Here is a 23,253-nt window from a genome sequence, read left to right as displayed (position 1 = left end):
AACACAGTGTGTGTGTGTGTGAGAGAGGGAAGTACTGTAGACAGTTAACAGAGATTATAAAAACGTTAGTAAATGTAGATTAGTGATTTTAAAGTATCAAAGTTTGACTGTCAAGGAAATATATATATATATATATATATATATATATATATATATATACAGACGTGCTCAAATTTGCTGGTACCCCTCCACAAAAAATGAAGAATGCACAATTTTCTCTGAAATAACTTGAAACTGACCAAAGTAATTGGCATCCATCATTGTTTATTCCATTTTTAATAGAAATCAGACTTTGCTTTTGATTTTTTATTCAACATAATATTGTAAATAAGAAATCAAATGAAAATGGCATGGACAAAAATGATGGGACCGCTAACCTAATATTTTGTTGCACAACCTTTAGAGGCAATCACTGCAATCAAACGTTTTCTGTAGCTCTCAATGAGACTTCTGCACCTGTTAACAGGTAGTTTGGCCCACTCTTCCTGAGCAAACTGCTCCAGCTGTCTCAGGTTTGATGGATGCCTTCTCCAGACTGCAAGTTTCAGCTCTTTCCATAGATGTTCGATAGGATTCAGATCAGGACTCATAGAAGGCCACTTCAGAATAGTCCAATGTTTTGTTCTTAGCCATTCTTGGGTGCTTTTAGCTGTGTGTTTTGGGTCATTATCCTGTTGGAGGACCCATGACCTGCGACTGAGACAGAGCTTTCTGACACTGGGCAGTACATTTCGCTCCAGAATGCCTTGATAGTCTTGAGATTTCATTGTGCCCTGCACAGATTCAAAGCACCCTGTGCCGGGCGCAGCAAAGCAGCCTCAAAACATAACCGAGCCTCCTCCATGTTTCACTGTAGGTATGGTGTTCTTTTCTTTGAAAGCTTCATTTTTTCGTCTGTGAACATAGAGCTGATGTGACTTGCCAAAAAGCTCCAGTTTTGACTCATCTGTCCAAAGGACATTCTCCCAGAAGGATTGTGGCTTGTCAGTATGCATTTTAGCAAATTCCAGTCTGGCTTTTTTATGTTTTTCTTTCAAAAGTGGAGCCCACTTTCGCTCAAAAAGCGACGGATGGTGCGATCAGAAACTGACGTACCTTCACCTTGGAGTTCAGCTTTTATCTCTTTGGAAGTTATCCTTGGTTCTTTTTCTACCATTCGCACTATCCTCCTGTTCACTCTGGGGTCGATTTTCCTCTTGCGGCCACGCCCAGGGATGTTGGCTACAGTCCCATGGACCTTAAACTTAATAATATTTGCGACTGTTGTCACAGGAACATCAAGCTGCTTGGAGATGGTCTTGTAGCCTTTACCTTTACCATGCTTGTCTATTATTTTCTTTCTGATCTCCTCAGACAACTCTCTCCTTTGCTTTCTCTGGTCCATGTTCAGTGTGGTGCACACAATGATACCAAACAGCACAGTGACTACTTTTCTCCATTTAAATAGGCTGAATGACTGATTACAAGATTGGAGACATGTGATACTAATTAAAGAAACTAATTAGTTTGAAATATCACTATAATCCAATTATTTATTATCTTTTCTAAGGGGTACCAACAAATGTGTCCAGGCCATTTTAGAATATGTTTGTAGAATAAGCAATAATCCATCTCTTTTTCACAGCTTCTTTGTTTTATTCTATGACATACTAAAGGCATGCAAGTATACATGATAAAATAGCTTTTAATTTCATCACTTTTCAGGAGGAATGAAGCATTATTTCAATGAGCTGTAAGGGTACCTACAAATTTGAGCACGTCTGTGTGTGTGTGTGTGTATATATATATATATATATATATATATATATATATATATATATATATATATTTATATATATATATATTTACCATTCATTCATTTTATTTAGTTATTTGTGTACATTAAGTTTTATTTACTTCTGGGCCTCCTTACCGTAGCTCTGCTGCATCACAATGGGTCCGTTTCTTATTCAACAAAGTAAAGAACCTGTGCCTCACACTACTACTAGTAGCACTGATAATAAAGGTCCAATGGAGGAAAGTAACATGAAATCTGTCATTGCTTCTTGTTCTTCTAATGGAACAGCTGATGATCTTAATAGAGATATCCACGCCGAGGTATGTTTGGTCAGCGAGAGAAAAGCTTTAACGCATGTTGGTTTAAAACGCGACCCCTGGCTCAAGTGTTCTGTAACAAAAGATACCTGCTTTTGTTTTCCTTGTCGCATTTTCAGGGTAGTAAATGACAGGGATACCGTGTTTCCAGTACGCGGGTTTAACAATTGGAAATCTGAGCTTGAGAGAGCACCGGACGGAGTCACAACTTCTCGATGCCGCCATCCCCCAGAATGAGAATGGGAAGACCCCACACCCCCATTAACATTAACCACACTGCCCGGAGCCCAGCGACAGAGAAGCGGGGCGGAACCCTCTGTGACTGCAGAGCCACCCATTCCCTCAACACCCCCGGGGCGGACCGTGACAGCGCTACTACTACCTGACACAACAACACCCAGAGCTACCAACGGAACCGAGGTAACCACTGCCCCACCTACCGCAGCCATCACTGGACCCAGACTGAATCTACCCTGCTTCACTGGTCAGACCTCCCTGGAAGCCTACCTAGCCCAGTTCAAGCTAGCCGTGGAAACACGTTACTGGAACCTCCCCACCAGAGCCGCCACCTGTCGCAGTCCCAGGAGGGCACTGCATCTGAGATCCTACTGGATCTAAACCAGTCTGAAAGAGCCAACTATGGAGCCCTTTTAAGGGCTCTGAAGAGATGGTTCGTGAAGGACCACTCCTACCTGCTGCTACAGGACCAACTGTGCAACTGCAAATGCGTAACAGAGGAGTGCTGGGAGCAGACATCGCCCGCCTGGCCAGGAAAGCCTACCCAGACGAGGATGACCGCTTCACCCAACGTATCGCGCTGAATGCTTTCCTGTGCATCCTGGCCATCAAGAGAGCTAGGGCCACTGAAGTGGTCCTGCACGACGAGCTACCCCCAGCCCGATGCCCGACCCCCCGGTCATTATCATGGACCCAACCCGAAAGGGAGAGAGACCAGAGTTGGAGAAGAGAACGCCGCCCGTCAGGCGGCCTAGAGAGACGCCAAACGAGAGGATCTGTTGGTGCTGCGGAGAGAAATGAGAACGGGTCGGTGTAGAAGGGGTGCCCTTGCCCCCCAACCCAAACTTGCTATCATTGGCCGGACCGGAGAGGGCACCTTCCTGAACACCACCATCAGGATAGAAGGGGTGACTTGCCTGGCCTTGACTGACACCGGATCGTCAATCACCATCATCCGTCCTGACGTCAATCAACAGGCCACCACTGACTGGGAGAACCGGGTTACGGAGACAGCCGTCCACCTGCGCATAGTTACCGGCGAACTGACCCCCATCAAAGTGAGAGGGTGGCTAACCATAGAGCACGGAGGCCTCCGCTACTGCCAAGATCCCTGCATCCTGGGGCTGGATTTCCTCCAGGCGGCTGGCACGCTCCTGGACCTCCAGCGCAGACATAGGGTGACCCGATTGCCCCGTCTTGGCTACATCAGCACCACGAGCCCCACCCCCTTCAGATGGCCCCTGTGACGTCAGAACCTGCAAGCAAGAACTGCAGCGTCTCGCTACCCAGGCTGCACCCGCCACTGAAGCCTAGCCTAAGGAGAGAGTCAGCAGCGAAAGCAGTCTGGTCCCACAGCTGCGAAGGGCTCTGACCAGAACAACGGGACCAGCTGTGGACGTTTGCACTGTAAATGTTTATTGTGTGCCATTTAAAATGTTTACAATATCAAAAACATTAACCTCAGGATAAAACTATCACTAACAATGATACACTTTTTATTAAAGCCAGCATAAAACTTATCCAAAGTGACTCTGTATAACTTTCTGTCGCTTTGCACTTTCTGTAGACACGTGTTTTCTTCCTTCGTTTTTCTTTTACAAGTAAACCAGCCCTATATTGCTGTACTAAATGCAGCCGCGGTAATAAATAAAATAAACCTGTCAAAGTATGAGTATTGTGATTACTAGTTATGTTTACCGGAGTATTTATACTTCTAAAAAAATCTCAAAACATTGTGCTTCACTGATACAAGTTGAAAACATTGAAGATCATGAGCCGCACAATCGACAAACGCCTGCTTTCGGTATTGCCAAGTCTCACGAGAAAAAAAAGAGGCACTGCCGCAAAAAACAAGCGCAAAACAAGCGCAATCCATGTTAGAGTATGGTTGTTAATGCAAATTCCAACCCGCGACTCTCACAAAAACAGAAAAGGCCAATCCCATTTACCGGCAATAGTGGAAATCCACAATCGAAATCGTGCATGCATACAGGTGGAAAATGTGGACATGATGATTCCAGTTTTTTTAAAAAAAAAATTTTTATTTGCGGTTCACTTTGAGCTGCTAAAGAACGATTACATAATTATAGATTGTGGTTTCGAGAATATATAATACGGTTAAAATATCAATTCAAGATCATTACTTTTACTTTCATTTTTATTTGTGCATTTCTGAATCGTCTTGCGTACACCATGTGAGCCAGACGTTCCCCCGACGCGTACCCGCGGTTGAAAACCCCTGATACAGCATATCCGGAAATTAAAGGACAGCAAACAGGATAGGACAATGATGTAATAGATGGGCGAACCTAAGACATGGTCGAGTGTCTGGAGCCCAGAAAGGACATTCTTGTTCAGATTGCAAATGGGATAGAGTGACAATGAATACAGTTTGCAATGACTATTAGAGTTCAGCCAAATCAAAAGAAAGGCTGGAGTAACACGCCTGTGACTCTCGACAGTCAATGCAAAATACATACAAAATTAATTCCTATATGTTTTTAAATACTCGTTATAAAAAAACAGGTATCAAAAAGGGGTTCTGAGTTATATTCAGAATCGTTATATCCCATATTCTCTACCGCCAAACAGTGTGTTATTACTGGGGTACCGGTAATACTGTATATAGGTTAAACGTTATTGAGACACTATGTGTTTAAATCTCACCTCTGCTGTTTGTTGCGATAATTAAACACTTAAAAAAAGAAGGGTAAGTGTTTAAGCGAAATATTCATGCAAAAAGTGGCAAAACAATCGACTTTTTCTTTCAGTATTTCCATATTGCTCCCCACAGCCATTATGCTAATCAGTTAAATCAGAATTGAAATGTTCACTTTTTGGAGGAGCATGACCAAATACACATAAACAAATACACATGACAAGCAGGTTTTTAAAAAGCTCTTAAACGTTTCAAAACAAAGAACGTGGTCAAGTAAAATGTACCACACCAAAATATTTCAGCGGCAAATTTTATTTTATTATACTTTTTTTTTTTAAAGACAAAAACAGACGTTTCAGTGCATTCACACCTTCATCTGGGCATCAAGTATAAACAACAGCACAAATATATACAATTACAGATAAATAACAACGGCTATTAATGGAGCCCAGTTGGAGTTACACAAAAACACAAACGCATACAACATTAACTTTCAAAAGTACAAATAAAAAGAAAGAAGGAAAAATTAAATTGAAATTCTTCAGATACTCACAGTAAACAATCCGACAACTGTGATTATAGCACAAGTATAACTTTGAGGTCTATTAGATATAATATGTAAACAAAGTTAAAACAGAATTCCAAAATCAATTTAAACTGTCACATTATCATAGAATGTTTCTTAAATCCTCTTACAAAATTAGAAATTGTAGAGCAGTCTGTATCTTCTGCCGTCTGCCAACGCTTTTGTATTACCCTCCTGTTAGTGGGCTCCAATAATGGCACCTGTAGTGGTTAACGCAATGAATCGTGGGATAGCACGATGAACCATGGGATTGATTGTCCTGTCCTTTTTACAATCCTTGAATATCGGTGCTGGACACACGTAACTGTCTACGTGCTGGATAAACTGGCCGAGCCCCGGAGGATTGTGATAGTTGGAGGAACCAGGGAAACCAGACGATATAACAAGGCTAGGAACAGTCTCACAACAGCAGTCTCGCCGAGTGAGGGGGTCATCAGAGAAAACGCGATTACAGGTACGTGAGGGGCTGTTATTTTCTGTAAGGAGGAAGTGGCTGCAGGCCGCACCAGAGCTGTGAGCTCGAGTTAAGGGGTGCACTGTCTGGACAAGTCGTTCTCGGTGTGGATGTAATTTTGAAAGGGTGGAAAAATATTTTGACCCGCAGTGTGTAATTGTACAGCCAGTCACATACAATTAACCAGAGACACAACCTGTATTGCCTCGTTTCTGTATTTAGCTGCGTTTTTATTTTAAGCACACACTAGTTTTTACCTGTACCCACTGCTGTACTGACCAAACGTCAATGATATTTAATACTGTAACAAAAACACATTTAAATAAGAATTAAACTGCAGGAGGCCCTCAAGGACTTGGACATATTTTAATAACTAATGTGAATGTTATATATGGCTGTTGTTCTGTAATTAGAAATATGTAGTTATGCAACCGTCCCAGACTCGTACTAGATATTTGAACACATTACCTTATTTTAGATTGTTTTTGCTTAACTATGGCTTTGACAATATATTTAATTGACATTTTTAAGTGTGTTCCCTGTAAAGCCATGACAATTCATAGATTTTCCACTTTGGAGATCTGTCTTAACTAAAAAGCAAAACACTGCTTACTGCAGCAGTATTTATATTTATATTGTTTTTAACACATATTTGTTAGTGAATATGGTTACAAACTGATAGCTGTCAACCTATGAAACGACTGTTTAACACGTAACTGTCAAGAAAAGAAATGTTTTGGGTTAATGTAAAACACCAGCTGGAAAGCTGGATTTATACATACGTGTATTTTTTTTAGTTGGCATGCTCACTAGAGGCTGGCAACAACCCATCTGCTCTGCACAATATAATCATGGGGTGTGCCCATGATTCTTGTGAGCTTTGCATTGATAATGGAGTATTGTGTTTTAGTATTAGACAGGTCTAGAAAATCGTGTGTATTTTATCTGTAAGTTTTAGTTAGAGTTTTAGTATATACAAAATAATCTTTATGAAAAAAAATAGGAAAGGATTTTTTTTTTGTTGCAGTTTTTCTGCCCAAATTGGTTAAATGGAGTATTTTTTTAAAATTACTTTCTGCTTTTAAGATTGTGTGTGTAATATATATATATATATATATATATATATCTATATATATATATATATATATATCTATATATATATCTATATATATATATATATATATATATATAGATATATATATATATAGATATATATATATATAGATATATATATATATATATATATATAAAATATAATATATTTTACAGGCTAACTTCACTATAACAGGTTTGGCATTTTTCTGTATCCAAATAATGACAAAACGGCAAATTTGAATTGATCATCAATACATAGTACTTTTATAAAGATTCCTTCACATTGATCAACATTTAAACGGTATTGTGACAAGGTACTCGTGTCACATGCAGGTAACCGCATTGCAAGACAGAGACACATGGGAGATGGAGTTGAAACGCTGGCACAGGCGCGCAGGATTTATTCAACACAAAACAGGAAGTAAACACGCGGGTCATGTGACGAGGCCAACGATGGTAATGCACAGAGGACACAATACAGCAAGCTGTACAAACAGCAAAATAAAACACAGTACAAAAACCACACAGGGCAAGCGCTGGCCTTACTAAACGAGGCGTCCCGCACTAGGAACCGGCTACACTATGTAACTCTCACTATTACTTGGGATCAATATCCCCTAAACTAACCTACTTATGAGCTGGTGTTCATACGATGACTCCTGCTGCTTCATACGGCCTTGGCTGGGCATTGCTTTCACAAGCACTGCTTGCAGTTTCAGGGTTGCGTAGCTGTAGTTCTTGCAGAGCGGACGCTCTCCTCCTGAGTGTACGCAGCTCCCCTCTGTGTAGCATGGCGTTGCAGTCGCCCAGAACGATCCCCACCGGATGTTTTTATGTTGACGGACACTGAGTCGAGACCCGCTCACTTGCTGATTGAGGACCGGCACAGCCAATCACTCGCTGCCCTTCCTCTCAACCAAACCTAGCAGGCAGCAAGTCTTAATCGAGCGCCCGTCTGCAAACAATCATTTGATCAAACATAACAACTCCCAAAAGCACACAAAACAAACCCGTTTCTACATATAAATTACACCAACGCTATAATTTATATGTAGTTTAAATTTATATTTATATGTATGTATGTATGTGTATATATATATATATATATATATATATATATATATATATATACACACATACATACACATACATACATACATACACATACATACATACATACAGTTGAACTTGTCAGTAAAAGTGCTTAGCTTATAACATCTATCACGTCACAGCAACAAAGCAAATAGCAAAATAATAGCCAGGGCCAGCGTCCGCACCAGGGGAACCACCCGGGACCCTGACCCCACAGGGGGTCCCACACATACATACAGAAAAAAAACTGGAAATACTGTATGAGTAAATCTACTATTTCTCTGCCAGCTATCCTACTCCAGCAGCCTTTAGGACTAGAAATGTTTTGTTTTCACTCAACTAAACTATGCGTGCAGTGCAGTGAAACTTTTCAGGTCTCTCCCCCCCCCTTTTTATTTTCCTCTTTCTTCCTTTGGTAGTGTTTTGTCGAGCCTCACTATTGTAACATCTATTATTATCATAACACCTGAACACCTATTATAATTATATGAATTTAAACCATCAAAAATGAAACCTACCAAACCTCTGGAACCTCCACATAAAAAGAAACTCAAATCTGAATGTCAAAAACGGAAGGAAAAGACTACAAAAAAAAGAAAAGAAAAACAACTGCAGTAAGTACACTGCCAAATTTGCTATATGTAAATTTAAAAAATATTATTTCTGTAAAGTGTGTATTCTGTTAATTGTGTACTAAGCTACAATAAAAAAGAAAATGTGCTAAAATCATATACCGGTAGTTTTAATTAAACATTATATGTTTTTACTATTTTCACACTGTACAGTAATGTGTAAAATGCAGCAGCATGATTTATTGTGTGTTACCGGTAAGAGTCCTGCATCGGGTCGGGTACCTGCAGGAAGGGTAGAGATATCTGTGTGTGAATGAGAGCGTGAGAGAGTCAGTTTGCGCAGGCAGTAGGTAAAGGACAAACACTTGTGTGTGTGGGCAGGGTTGCAGGTCTTATTAAAGCGGGTCGGGTCGCGGGTAAGAAGATGGGGTTGCAGGTTGGGGTCGGGTCCTGTAATAGCGGGTCAGGGTCGGAAGCGGGTCATAAAAATCAGACCCGCGCAGGACTCTATTACCGGTAGGCTAAAGTAAAAAGAAAGTGTGCTACAGGTATTCATTTGATTTGTGCCTACTGTACAGATTTATTACATTTTTTTTTTAAATCAGACAACTCATGTCTCCAGACATGTCCGGTTTAGCGAGGGACTACTGATAATGAAAACCTTTTTGATAGAAAAATCTTTTATTTGGGGGTGAAGGTGGGGGGGCACTGGAGGTCCATGCTCGGGGCCCACAAAAAACCAGGCGCTGCCCTGATAATGGCCAGTGCCATGTTAATTAATTAAGAAGTTACTGAGTCAAAGAGGGGAACGAAAAACTAAACTCGCGCCACCACTAGATTGTATTCTGTTTTTGATCTGGTACAACTCTAAAAGGATAGCTGCTATTATACTCAGGGCTTAAATTCAGCCGGAGCTGAGCTCCGGTAAATATTTCCACATCTTGACTTCAGCCTGAGGCTGTTCCGTAGTGAAAACAACACAAAATACAACTTTACCGTAAATAATTATGAACATTTATTTTCACGGGGACTGTATCAATTTATTTTCATGGCAATTATTACAAGTGAAAATATTTACATAAAGTATATGGAGAGCAGCATAACACCACCACTTCTGTGTCTGTATGTGTGCGTCTGTCCTTCCTTTCCCTGGTTGTTGTTAGTGTAGTGCTGTGTGTGTGTGTATCATGTTTATCGAGTTAACTGTGTGTAAACTTGACACAATGTATTTGCTTTGTTTCCGTGATTTAAATAAGTCAGTACTATCGGCAAACCTGAAACAAGATATCGGTTTGGTTGCCTGAGATTGTACGCGCTTCTCTAGTTTGAAACATTATAACGAATTGAAGTACTTGACTGAATGGCCTGAGAAACGATTTAGATTACTGTCAGCACTAGTTAATTAAAACCTTTTTATTTTCTTTATAGTAATGTGAATCTAAAACTTAGAATTCATTGCTATAAAAAGACAGGCGTTACAGTTTACTTAATGTTTTGGGAATCGGAGACCACCTCTGTGGAAGTCCAGAGTTGTGCCTGTGGTTGATTCACGCATCTCTCTTTAGGAGCTTTACTTAGTTGAAGTTGGAGTTTTACTAAGCGTACTTGTATGCAATTTCCTAGTTGGCGACTGAAACAGAAAAATAAAATGTGTGAGAAATGCTTATGAAACCTGTGAACAAAATGCTTTGGTTTAGCCTAAAGTAAAATAAATGTAATTGTTTTAAATTATCCTATGTGAAGTATTCCATGAGAATTTAAGCCCTGCACTTGTAAGTCATCAAGGTAGTCATCACTCTTTCAGTAACCACTGCAACAATGAGTGTCTGTTTTCTGTTTTAAGTTTGGTTAAAACCTATATACGAACTTCCATGACCAACCCTCATCTGAGTGATCTGCTTGTAATGGCAACTGAAATGATTAGTAAAAAAAATAAATTATATCCTGGTTGCTTCACTAGGTTTATTCATGTTATGCCAGAGGGTTTTTTTTGGTTGTTGTTAAGTTTGTTTGCAGAGTTTTTTATTTTTGTGGATGAGGGGCCCCTAAATGCATTCATTGCACCCCCCCCCCCCTTCCCAAGCTTTTTGTGAAGTGAGGCCCATGGTTAGGCATATGAAGATTGCTGTTACTACTAATGTCAACATAGGAAAAAGTAAATGGCTATCTGAAGACCTTGGGCAGAGTATTATTTATTGTCATAAAGCTGGAGAAGGATACACGAAGATTTCCAAGCATTTGAGTATCCCAATTTTTCAAATATTGTTTCTATTGTCAAGAAGTACACGACTCATGGTACTGTCAAAAATTGCTAAAATAAATAATTGTAACTTTTTTTTCCCTCCGCCACAAAAGCAAAACTTTTGCTACAAAAGATTTTTTCTATAATCATTTTTTTCGAGAAATTTCTAGAAATTATAGATTTCCATTGGGGTATGTTAACTTTTGATTACAAGTGTGTGTGTGTAATTTTATATATATAATAAATTTATTTATTTATTTATTTTTGCCCAGGCTGTAAGGAAATGTATGAAAAGGGTTTGGAAGTAGAACTATAGCCTATATCTTGTTCAGTAAACTAATGAATAACCGAGTTTTTGAAATCTGTAAAACCTACTAAATACATATTGTTATTTTTTTGGTGACTAGCTAGGCAGCTACGTGCAGTACAAGATGTGAAATACCATAGGAAATGAGGTTAATGATTCATTGCATTTTTTTAGTCTGAGTCATTGGTTCCTTTCCGAACCATTCCACTTTTCTGTAGCCACCCAAAAAGTAATTTCAGTATATCTGGCTATTTTTTCGAGCAGTCTTAGAGGTCAGTAGAGAAAATTGACTACTCTCCTACCAACCAGTGTGGTTCTTGCTTGGAAGGCAAGTTCTCTTTGGGTGCTATTTCTGCATCGCCTCAGTCTTTGACAGGGCTTGACATTAGGTACTGCCAGCGTAGAAATATGTTGGTTTACTTTTTTAAATAATTAATAAAAAATATTCTTTAATTTTGAATTGGCTGAATTAATAAAGTACAGTTCTGACCAAATGTTATGTCTTGATTTTATTTTAAATACATTCTATGAATATATTAATGTCAAACCCTGATTAATTATTATTTATTGTTATTTTGTATTAATGTGTTGATGGAAATACAGTCTACCAGAAGTTAGGGTCACTTGCCTTTTTTTAACCTGTAGTCCGCCTTTAGCGATAGAATCGCTCAACCTCTGTATGCAGACTAAGACTGAGATAGGATTGATTGCACAAGACAGTACAGTGGGTGGGAGGGCAGGGGGCAAATACACATTTAGTTATGATAAGATTTGAACTTTATTGTTTTGTGTGTGACAGTTTCTATGTGTTTACTCGTAGGGTTTGTGAAAAGACCATTGGTGTAATCGTCTGTGAGCATTATTATGGGTTGTAAAGAGGATATCTTACACAGCACTGTTTTAAAACAAACATTTATTTCTTTGTGTATTGGAAAAATGTAAAATATGCCTCTCCTGAGTTTTTTTTTTGTTTTGTTTGATTCATTAAATATTTTTACTAATTTAGGGAAAAGTGTAGTTTTTTAATTTTATTTATATTATTTTTAAATCTTAGTTCGCATTAGCACTGTAATTTACCCAACAAATGAACACTATTTAAATTGGGTACTATAGCACATATGAAATGGAGCCTGCTGAGAGGGAGTTAACTTAAATGAGCTATGTAAATGACACCTGTATAAACCAGGTGGTAATGTTGGCGTTATCTTTATTGTTCTAGTACACCACCCACTCGCTATATCGCGGGTGTCGGGGTCCAATACAAATCCACTATATATCAAGGGCTGTGATCTAGTGAGAGACCCATAGAAAAACAAATAGGCAAACAAATACTGTACAAACACTCCCTTGTTTTATCGGGGGCATCAGGGTATAAATCCTCTATGCAACCGCTTTTTCTCATATTTCATATAAAAAGCAGCACACCGTTTTAATTCGTACTGCGGAGGGTAATTGCGTCTCATCAACTTAAGTCTCCAGTTAATTTCATGAGTCTTCCTCTCTTTGCTCAAATGCACAAACCCGCTGCACTGAAAGAATCCCATTCCCAGCATAGGAGACGTGTTGCTAAGGAGCTGACGTCACTGCCTATGGCTTTGTGAACACCTCATCGGCTAAAATAAAAACCGCTTCAGCAGATATTTAATTTCCTTTGTGCTATTGTGCAATGCCTGTGTATATGATAACAGTACAATATTAATGCTTTGTTTTTAATTGTTTTGTATATTTTCGTTTGTGATGTGCAGTATGAAATAAAACGAACAGTAATTCTAAGTGAAATTGCCTATTATATATTTTTGCAGATAAGGCATGCGCAGTTGGACTGTAAAAATGGGGAGCCAACTCCAGGACCGCGATATATCTGAATCCACAGTATAGCAATGGGTGATATAACGAGGGGTGGGTTTAAATCTTAAGGCGCCTAGCAAATTTCACCAAACGCATATTTTTTCATATAGTAGTCCGTCGCCTATCCGACTGCTGTGGTGCCACAGTAAGGGCGGATAGTATACAAAGGAATGGGTTTGGCAGTTGCTTCCAAGTAGTTTTTCTAATTGGTGCAACAGAAAGATTGACAGTAGGGTGGGTTTTATTCTCGGTTGATCTGTTCACCTGTAGTGGGCGTGGTATGGTTCAGTCTACACGGGGTAAGATAGTGTTTTTTTTTGACGTTTGTTATTCTTTATATTGCATCTCTGAACAAAGGAACGAGGCAAATAGTTATTCTTGTGTTCCCTGTTGGAGTTTATTTTTTTCCTCTAATCCGGTTGCTGTCAAGACATCTTAGGGTAAGACAGTAATATTTTTAATGTTTTATTAACTTTTTGTGGGGAACCTCGCCGACAGTGTGACTAGACATAAATAATTAGGAATGTGTAAGTTCAACTGGAGAAACGTTTACTTTTCGTGATTTGATGAAAATATACAGTACTGTGCAAAAGTTTTAGGCAGGTGTGAAAAAATGCTGTAAAGTAAGAATGCTTTCAAAAATAGACATGTTAATAGATTATATTTATCAATTAACTAAATGCAAAGTGAGTGAACAGAAGAAAAATCTAAATCAAATCCATATTTGGTGTAACCACCCTTTGCCTTCAAAACAGCATCAATTCTTCTAGGTACACTTGCACAAAGTCAGGGATTTTGTAGGCATATAGTCAGGTGTATGATTAAACAATTATACCAAACAGGTGCTAATGATCATCAATTCAATATGTAGGTTGAAACACAATCATTAACTGAAACAGAAACAGCTGTGTAGGAGGAATAAAACTGGGTGAGGAACAGCCAAACTCAGCTAACAAGGTGAGGTTGCTGAAGACAGTTTACTGTCAAAAGTCATACACCATGGCAAGACTGAGCACAGCAACAAGACACAAGGTAGTTATACTGCATCAGCAAGGTCTCTCCCAGGCAGAAATTTCAAGGCAGACAGGGGTTTCCAGATGTGCTGTCCAAGCTCTTTTGAAGAAGCACAAAGAAACGGGCAACGTTGAGGACCATAGACGCAGTGGTCGGCCAAGGAAACTTACTGCAGCAGATGAAAGACACATCATGCTTACTTCCCTTCGCAATCGGAAGATGTCCAGCAGTGCCATCAGCTCAGAATTGGCAGAAAACAGTGGGACCCTGGTACACCCATCTACTGTCCGGAGAAGTCTGGTCAGAAGTGGCCTTCGTGGAAGACTTGCGGCCAAAAAGCCATACCTCCGACGTGGAAACAAGGCCAAGTGACTCAACTATGCACGAAAACACAGGAACTGGGGTGCAGAAAAATGGCAGCAGGTGCTCTGGACTGATGAGTCAAAATTTGAAATATTTGGCTGTAGCAGAAGGCAGTTTGTTCGCCGAAGGGCTGGAGAGCGGTATACGAATGAGTGTCTGCAGGCAACAGTGAAGCATGGTGGAGGTTCCTTGCAAGTTTGGGGCTGCATTTCTGTAAATTGGAGTTGGGGATTTGGTCAGAATTAATGGTCTCCTCAGTGCTTGGAAGTACAGGCAGATACTTATCCATCATGCAATACCATCAGGGAAGCATCTGATTGGCCCCAAATTTATTCTGCAGTCCTGGAAGTGATGGTATGGCCCCCACAGAGCCCTGATCTCAACATCAAGTCTTTCTGGGATTACATGAAGAGAGAGAAGCAACTGAGGCTGCCTAAATCCACAGAAGAACTGTGGTTAGTTCTCCAATATGTTTGGGCCAACCTACCTGCCGAGTTCCTTCAAAAACTGTGTGCAAGTGTACCTAGAAGAATTGATGCTGTTTTGAAGGCAAAGGGTGGTCACACCAAATATTGATTTGATGTAGATTTTTCTTCTGTTCACTCACTTTGCATTTTGTTAATTGATAAATATAAACTATTAACATGTCTATTTTTGAAAGCATTCTTACTTTACTGCATTTTTTCACACCTGCCTAAAACTTTTGCACAGTACTGTATGTACTTATTATTTACACTGTTTCTTTTGCGTTATGAAAGAACGATGCATCGGGTCTTTATGAAAATGATGCATAGATAGTAAAAAAAAAAAAAAAAAAAAACACTATCGTCCCAGCCCTAAAAAGAAATATAGCAAAAACCTTGTATTACCACCTATGTTGTGTTACTGCAGTCACAATGTTTGTGAGTACACAGCATGCAGGTTTAAAAATTACATCATGCTTTATCTTGTTTATGTAAATACACCCTAAACAGAGCATGATAATTAAAGTGAAAAGTGTGCATTTGTTTTTGAGTGATGGTGTCTAACTTTGGATCCCTATCGGATGCTGGCGAAAGTAAAAAAACTTTGGGCCCAGGAGGGGATAATCTTCAGCTCCCGACCAGACCCTTTGGCGCGACCGTTCTGCTGCCCTGTGTGAGACCATTGATGTCATTGAGGAAGGAATCTGTTCAGAAATATAATCTTGTTGCGCCTTGGCATATTTTTCAACACTCATGGTGTGTTTCAACACTCATATATATAGTGTGTGTGTGTGTGTGTGTATAATATATATATATATATATATATTAATATTAATATATAATATTGTAAACGAGCCTGCACCACTCACGGTTCGTTGCCCCTTTGAAAACAGACCCAGGACATAGAGTTTTACAGTGCTGACGCGCTATTTTTAATAAACAAACAAACAAAACAAACACCTAGCTCCTTCGGAGTGCTAAGTACACCGTTATGCAGGTCCCTGACTAGCTCGCAGGACGGCTAAGCCGTTTACCTGGCATAAACAAAAACACAACACTTACTTCAATTGACTGCTCGGACACAGAGCACACCACTTGTCTCCTACTCAGCAGTCCCAAACAGACTGACTGCTTCTCTTAAATACCCTGCACCTGGTTCTAATTTACAATTACTACCAGGTGCAGGGGGATAATTAACAATAAAACAGTTAAACAATGTGCATATGCACATTTTTTATGCAGGGAGAATATTAACCCCCTCCCTGCTGTCTTACAACAGTAATACCTTTAAGATAAAGAACATACACTGCGATAATAAACAGGACAAAATGTTATGCAAATTTAGAGGATATAAAATATTCAAAACATTCACTGACGCAATCAACCAATATAACCGTTGCAGCAGTGTGGAGTAGTGGTTAGGGCTCTGGACTCTTGACCGGAGGGTTGTGGGTTCAATCCCCAGTGGGGGACACTGCTGTTGTACCCTTGAGCAAGGTACTTTACCTAGATTGCTCCAGTAAAAACCAAACTGTATAAATGGGTAGTTGTATGTAAAAATAATGTGATATCTGTATAATGTGAAATAATGTATAATGTGATATCTTGTAACAATTTTAAGTCGCCCTGGATAAGGGCGTCTGCTAAGAAATAAATAATAATAATAATAATATATATATATATATATATATATATATATATATATATATATATTATATATTATATATACACACACACACACACATATATATTTGGATTTGTTTAAGTTGTAATCATGTAATACCTTATTTGAATTCAAAATCATGTAGGACCAACCTATATTGAAATAATCAGACTGGACACCGCTTCTAGTGAATACAAAGGAACAGTTTTATTGAAAAAAATAAAGGTGCAACAACTAAAGTAATACAGAAAGTATAGTAAACAAGACACCCTACTCCCGATAGCTGATTAGCGATCCAGAGCAATGTATTCCTTTAAAGATTACAACCACATTCGTGACAGTTACTTAAGATAAAGGTTAGTCTTAACAGGGGTATTGTTAGTAACACAAATACTTACTTTCGATAATCAAAGAATTGTTAAATCAGTCTCATATAGATGTTTTGGTTCAGAAGGCAATTCTTACTCTTGCTAGATAAGACACTCTTCATGTCCAGACAACCTTACGAGAATTATCTATTGTCAAGACAGCTCATTTGGATTCTAACTTTAAAAGCACAATGATAATAGCCTTGTAACACCCACATCAATTTGTATAAATCACATACAACAAACAGTTACTATATAGTGCTCTAACTCAAAGCATGAATTGAAAGCAATAATACTTTTCTTACATTATACCTCAAGCAAAATGCGTCTGCTTATTCTTGAGTTCTTAAAAGAGGATAAAAACACTATGTGTTGAATACTTAATAGACCTTCGCTGCCTCTTCCAGCCGGTCCGTATCTCATCAAACAGGCGCTCGAAGGCTCTCCTGCAGGCGAGGAAAGGTCAGATTCCGAGGTCTGTCTTCCTTGTGTTGCGTCTCCACACCAGGGGACAAAATAAATGTTTTTGCAAAAACAGAGTCATTCACTATTTAGGTATTCCATTGAAACAGCAAATCCTCCACACGATGTGCACTCTTCATCTGAGTCTGTCTGGGATATTCCACCGCGGACTCAATAACAGCTTAATAACAGACTGAATATATTTCAGTCTCTGTTGACTTCAAGTGATATGTCCAACTATCTCTTCCTCTGGTGATGAATTGGGGCTGAGTTAGAGATCTAATTCCAAGTACTTTTAGGATTTTAGACGTCTTACGTGGCGGACTCCCACACCAAGGCAGACGCTGGGTTCGTTATCCCATTTCAGAGTTTCCGAAAACGGAAATGTTCGAGCAGATCGCAGGCTGCAGGTCTTCAAATTGTCAAAGTTTAGAGCCTTGTTCTGCGTGTCCGGGAGCCCCGATTGACAGTTGCGCTCGTCCTTTTCTAATCCTTTTTCACCCCACATATTGGATAGTTTGTTTATTTGCCCGAGTCCCCGTGGGGTGTTTTCCCATTGGCTGTTCTCGTTCCGAGACGGCCCAGTGTTCTCAATTGGTCTGCTGTTTTGCCCCTGTCGGCTGGATTTGTGAGGTGCTGTTCTCAGTCCGTGGTGTCAAAGCATTCAAAACCGTCTTTTTTTTACCTTTTGGAAGACACCCGTGGCGCCACAGGATTTATTCAATGATGGTGAAGATAAACCACTTGTGCAGTATTTAGTTTACAACTTTTTAAAAGCATTCTTTGTCAGTGGGGCAGTTTGTGACAAGAAACCAAGCAGACACAGAGAATGGCTTAGGACCCCACTGTATGTTCCATTTCTGTTAATTTCATTAACAGAATGATATTATGACCCAACCTGATGCTGCACATGGAGGAATTTCTATGCGGAGGCCAGTATAAATGGCCTCTTTACCTAAAACCGTGAGTTAGTTAGATATTTTTATTTTCCTTGGCAAATCTTTAACAAACTCACTGTTTTATGGAAAACTAATTAGGGGTGTGAACCTTAGTGCTGAAACAGTAATACATTTAAGATAAAGAACATACACTGCGATAATAAACAGGACAAAATGTTATGCACATTTAGAGGATATAAAATATTCAAAACATTCACTGACGCAATCAAGATAATATACAGTAGGGAGCTTGTATGGGTTTTAAATGGTGCCTGTGTATCTCTAGGACATACATACCAAATGCACTAAAAGGTCTTTACTATAACCGTTCTGAAGATCTTCACTTTAAATTGACTTTTAATTTAAATCTTGGTGCTGGGGCAATTCCACAGTAACATTCATCAAAACTAGCCACGTATATGAGAGGTGAAAGTAACAAAAAGTAAATATAATGCAAACTCATCTATTAACAAAAAAATAATATATTAACAACAAAACAGCATACCTTAAATTGAAATTCAATGTACTCAAGGACAAAAAATAGCATACCTTAAATTGAAATTCAGTTTACGCTAGGGTGCGCAAGATCTTTATTTGAGCTGTGTACTTTTGTTCCCCAGTTTATTTAAATATGTTTTATTTGAACTGTGCAAGCACAAAGTGTCAATCACTCCTCTCAGCCTCGCCCACTTCCATCGAGGAAATCGGGGCTTGCTATTGCTGTCTGCTGTCAGCTGACTTTAGTTGGAACCCAAAACTGACACTCAACAGACGAATTCTGGATGGGTGCTCAAAGCTTTACAGAAGGACCGGGATGAAGTTAGTTACTTATTCCTGATTCGAGAGCTGAAGTTAGTTACTTATTCGCACAGTTACGTATTGAATATTAGCTTACATTCTAAGGGGGAAATCACTTAGATAGTCTGGATATGCCACCTCAAGTAAGGTATCATTTTAAAGCTTGAGTATTTCTCTTCAACATAAAGTAGATTGCAAAGTGGCACAAGTAGGCATTCATAGGCTATGCCAGGAAATGTACACACACACACCATTCTTTTCCTGCATATTAGCGCACATTGTGAGAGCTTTGCCACCTCAAGCTGGGTGTGATGTTGAAGGTTAAGCAATTGTCTTGTGAATAGAGTATGGTGCATAGTGGCATGTACAGTACTATTAAGTGCTGTTTATTATGAAAATTAGAGCATTTATTATGAATTATTTTGCTCAAAATGTGAAACCGAAAAACAAAGAACAAAAAAGTAAACGAGGCAGCAGAGACAAATGTACAATCACAGATTGAGCAGGATCTTCAAAATCTGTTTGGGAACTCTGCATTTGCTCAAAGCACATTTCACAATGTGATTATATCGCTTTACTCAAAGACCGAAGAAGCTGTCTCTTTTTCGGTTTTGTTCTTTTGCTTGTTTGATATTTTCCGTTTCACCAAAATAATTTGCTCAAATACCAAAATAACCTTTCATTTCATTCTTTGACAATTTGTAAATGCTCAAATCACGAAATGGTTATGTTTGTCTGACTGAATCCTGACTCTCACACATATCTATCTATCTCTATCTATCTATCTATCTGTCTCTGTCTGTCTGTCTGTCTGTCTCTGTCTGTCTGTCTGTCTGTCGCGAGTGCTTGTGGCGTGTGTGCGGGTTTCTTCCCTGTTTTTCCTCCTCCTATTAATTTTATATATATATATATATATATATATATATATATATATATATATATATATATATATATATATATATATATATATAATATTATTTCTTATGTTATAGTGTTACTAAATCAGATTGAGAGTTGGGTTTTATAAACTGACAGCTGTTAGAAATGGTATAAAGATTATAGTGGAAGCTGTAGTCCCTACTGAGAAATATGTAGTTGAACTTGGAAAAATACTTGGGTGTGAAAATATTAAGTCAGCACGAATGAATAAATCTGTTGTGGTTTTCCTGAGTAGTGAGAAATTAGTTCAGGAAATTGTTCAGCAAGGCTTAGTAATTGACAGAGTTTTAGTTTCTGTCCTGTCCCCGTCAGGAAAATAATTTCGAATATTCCTCCTTTTTTTAAAAAAATGAGCTCATAGTGAGAGGGCGGAGTTGTCACGGACAGATAATGTCAAGTATTACAATGATTCCTCTGGGCTGTAAATCCCCTGATTTTAAAACCATGTCGTTTGATTCAGAAGACAGTTATATATGCTTCTTAATGGAGAGTTAAATCTTTTAGGTTTCATGTGGACGGAAGTGAATACGTAGTCTTTGCAGCAGTGTGGCGTAGTGGTTAGGGCTCTGGACTCTTGACCGGAGGGTCGTGGGTTCAATCCCAGGTGGGGGACACTGCTGCTGTACCCTTCAGCAAGGAACTTTACCTAGATTGCTCCAGTAAAAACCCAACTGTATAAATGGGTAATTGTATGTAAAGAATAATGTGTAAAAATAATGTCATTGTATGTAAAAATAATGTGATATCTTAACAATTGTAAGTCGCCCCCTGGATAAGGGCGTCTGCTAATTAATAATAATAATAATAATAATAATAATAATAATAATAATAATAATAATAATTATTATTATTATTATTATTATTATTATTATTATTATTATTATTATTATTATTATTATTATTATTATTATTATTATTATTATTACTATTATCTGAACTGATTAAATGTTTTAAATGTGGGCGTCAGGGGCAGCAAAGAACTGCAAGCAGACTGCAGGAGATAATGAAAGCGAGGGGGAAGGAATCCCTGAGGCAAGTGAGAGTGCAGCAGAGCCAGAGAGCCAGGTAGCTGGTCCCTCAACTAGCAGCGTGGCAGACAAAGTAGGGGTGAGAGAGACCGAAGTTTTTCAATCAGGGTTGGTTGTGTCTAATGTCTCGGTAGATAAGGAAAGTGATGTACAGGGACCATCTGAAATAGATACAGCGGCGAGAGAAGCAGCTAACGTGAACAGAGGTGGAGAGATGCCTGCAGGGGGGCTGTTAGAGAAAGAGATGGAAGCGGGTGAGGAGAAAGAATTGACATTTTCCCGGTTTAAAACGCCCAAGGGGAAAAGATAGGCAGTAACCAGCAACACTAATACAATCTGCGTTCAGATACAGAGCATAGCGGGCAGTGCTATTGTTGATTTTAGTGAAGATGAAGATAATGATACTGACTCCTCAGCCAGCTCTGATTTGTCAGCTAGGCAGCTAGCGAGAGGGGGGTACAGTGCTGAAATGTACAGTGCATTTGAGTGTTTCTACAAGTAGTTAAAGGGAAAAGAGGCATTGGAGTGAATGACCATTTTCCCGACTTAAAATTGTTCCTAAATTCTGCGCAGCAAGTGAGGCGTAATGCAGTAGCACTGGGGATGGAAAAACAAGAAAGAATTCAATTAAAAAATGTAATAAACAAAGTGCGGGTCTCTTAAAAGCATTAATGGTTAATTTTACAAAAAGCTTTCTTCTTTTTTTTGTATGTTTTCACCATTACCTTTCTCTCTGTCTCCTTTTATAATTCTACAATGCAGAATATAAATATAGGAACTTTAAATACAAATGGGGACAGAGATGTAGTGAAGAGAGCAGCTATTTTTGAATATTTAAAACAAAAAAAAGTTAATGTGGCCATGCTCCAAGAGACACACACTGATGAGAACAATAAATCAGAGTGGACTCCTGAATGGGAGGGGGAGGTTATTGTTAGTCATGGTACAAATTTTAGTGCTGAAGTTGCCATGTTATTTGCAATGGGGTTTAAGCATGATTCTATCACAGTAAATGAGATCATTAATGGGCACTTGTTGAAAGTGCAAATGTGTGTAGAGGGTAGAACGTTTATATTTATTAATATCTGTGCTCCAAATGATGGGAGAGAGAAAGTGCTGTTCTTTCAGATCCTTAATGGAGTTTTAGCACAAATTCAGTCTTAAGAAATAGTTTTATTAGCTGGAGATTTTAATTGTACAATTGACGAACAGCTGGACAAATAGTTCAGAGCCTCACCCAGGTCAGTCAGGGAGCTGGTTACTGTCCTAACAGCGCATTATTTGAAAGATGCGTGGAGATCAATGAATCCTGATGTTATACCCCTGGGGTAAAGGGAGTGCTGGGAATATCTGTATAGCTCGACTTGATGCTTTTTATGTTTTTAAGCATCATTTAAATTATTTTACCAAATGCACTATTCACCCGACAGGGCTATCTGACCATAGTTTGGTCAGTGTAAATATGATTATTCCTTATCTCACGTGTCTATTCTTCCTATTGGCATTTTAATATTAAACTTTTAAAAGACAGCCATTTTTTTAAAATATTTTAATTTTTTTTGGGAAAGATGGAGGAGACACCAAGGGGAATTTCTATCAGTAAAGCAATGGTGTAAAGTAAAGCTAGCTGATCCTTACTCCAAAACTGCATTTAACATCGCTGATCATTTATTTATTTATTTTTAACAAAACTCCAAAGCAGCGCAAACTATATACAGTCAGTTTTCTTCAATGTGCACAATTTATTTACAGGCTGTTTGCCATGAGTACAAGCCTGTCGTCCTGCTCTGGATACAAGGTGGCGCGCTTTTTTGTTTTGTTTGTTTATACAGTGAATACACAGAGGGGCGTACTTACAAAGCATTTTCAAGTCTGATTCGCTGGTAGGATGGGACCAGCAAATCAGATGCTAGTTAACCCGAGCAGGAGAAAAAAGTGCACGCCCACTGCTTGTCTGGCAGAAATACTGTACCTAGCAGTGCAGGGCGTTTGGTGCAGTTTCGCTGATAAACTTAAATAATGTCATTAAC

At 38.9% G+C, this 23,253-nt stretch overlaps 1 protein-coding gene across 2 annotated transcripts in view; it reads left to right on the top strand.

Moving 5' to 3' along the window:
• The first annotated feature begins 5,797 nt into the window (after positions 1-5,797).
• Positions 5,798-23,253, top strand: part of LOC117402445 (cullin-9-like) — a 79,278-nt gene continuing 61,822 nt past the window's right edge. For both annotated transcript variants that reach the window (XM_034921342.2, XM_059023849.1), the window contains exon 1: positions 5,798-6,030. In XM_034921342.2, the coding sequence (XP_034777233.2) occupies positions 5,814-6,030 (217 nt within the window). In that variant the 5' untranslated portion in view covers positions 5,798-5,813. The remainder of the gene's footprint in view (positions 6,031-23,253) is intronic.

This window comes from Acipenser ruthenus, chromosome 5 (genome assembly GCF_902713425.1).
Source record: "Acipenser ruthenus chromosome 5, fAciRut3.2 maternal haplotype, whole genome shotgun sequence".
Lineage (NCBI taxonomy): Eukaryota > Metazoa > Chordata > Actinopteri > Acipenseriformes > Acipenseridae > Acipenser > Acipenser ruthenus.
Note: the sequence above shows the minus strand (reverse complement) of the source record. Positions and strands in the feature narration are given on the sequence as shown.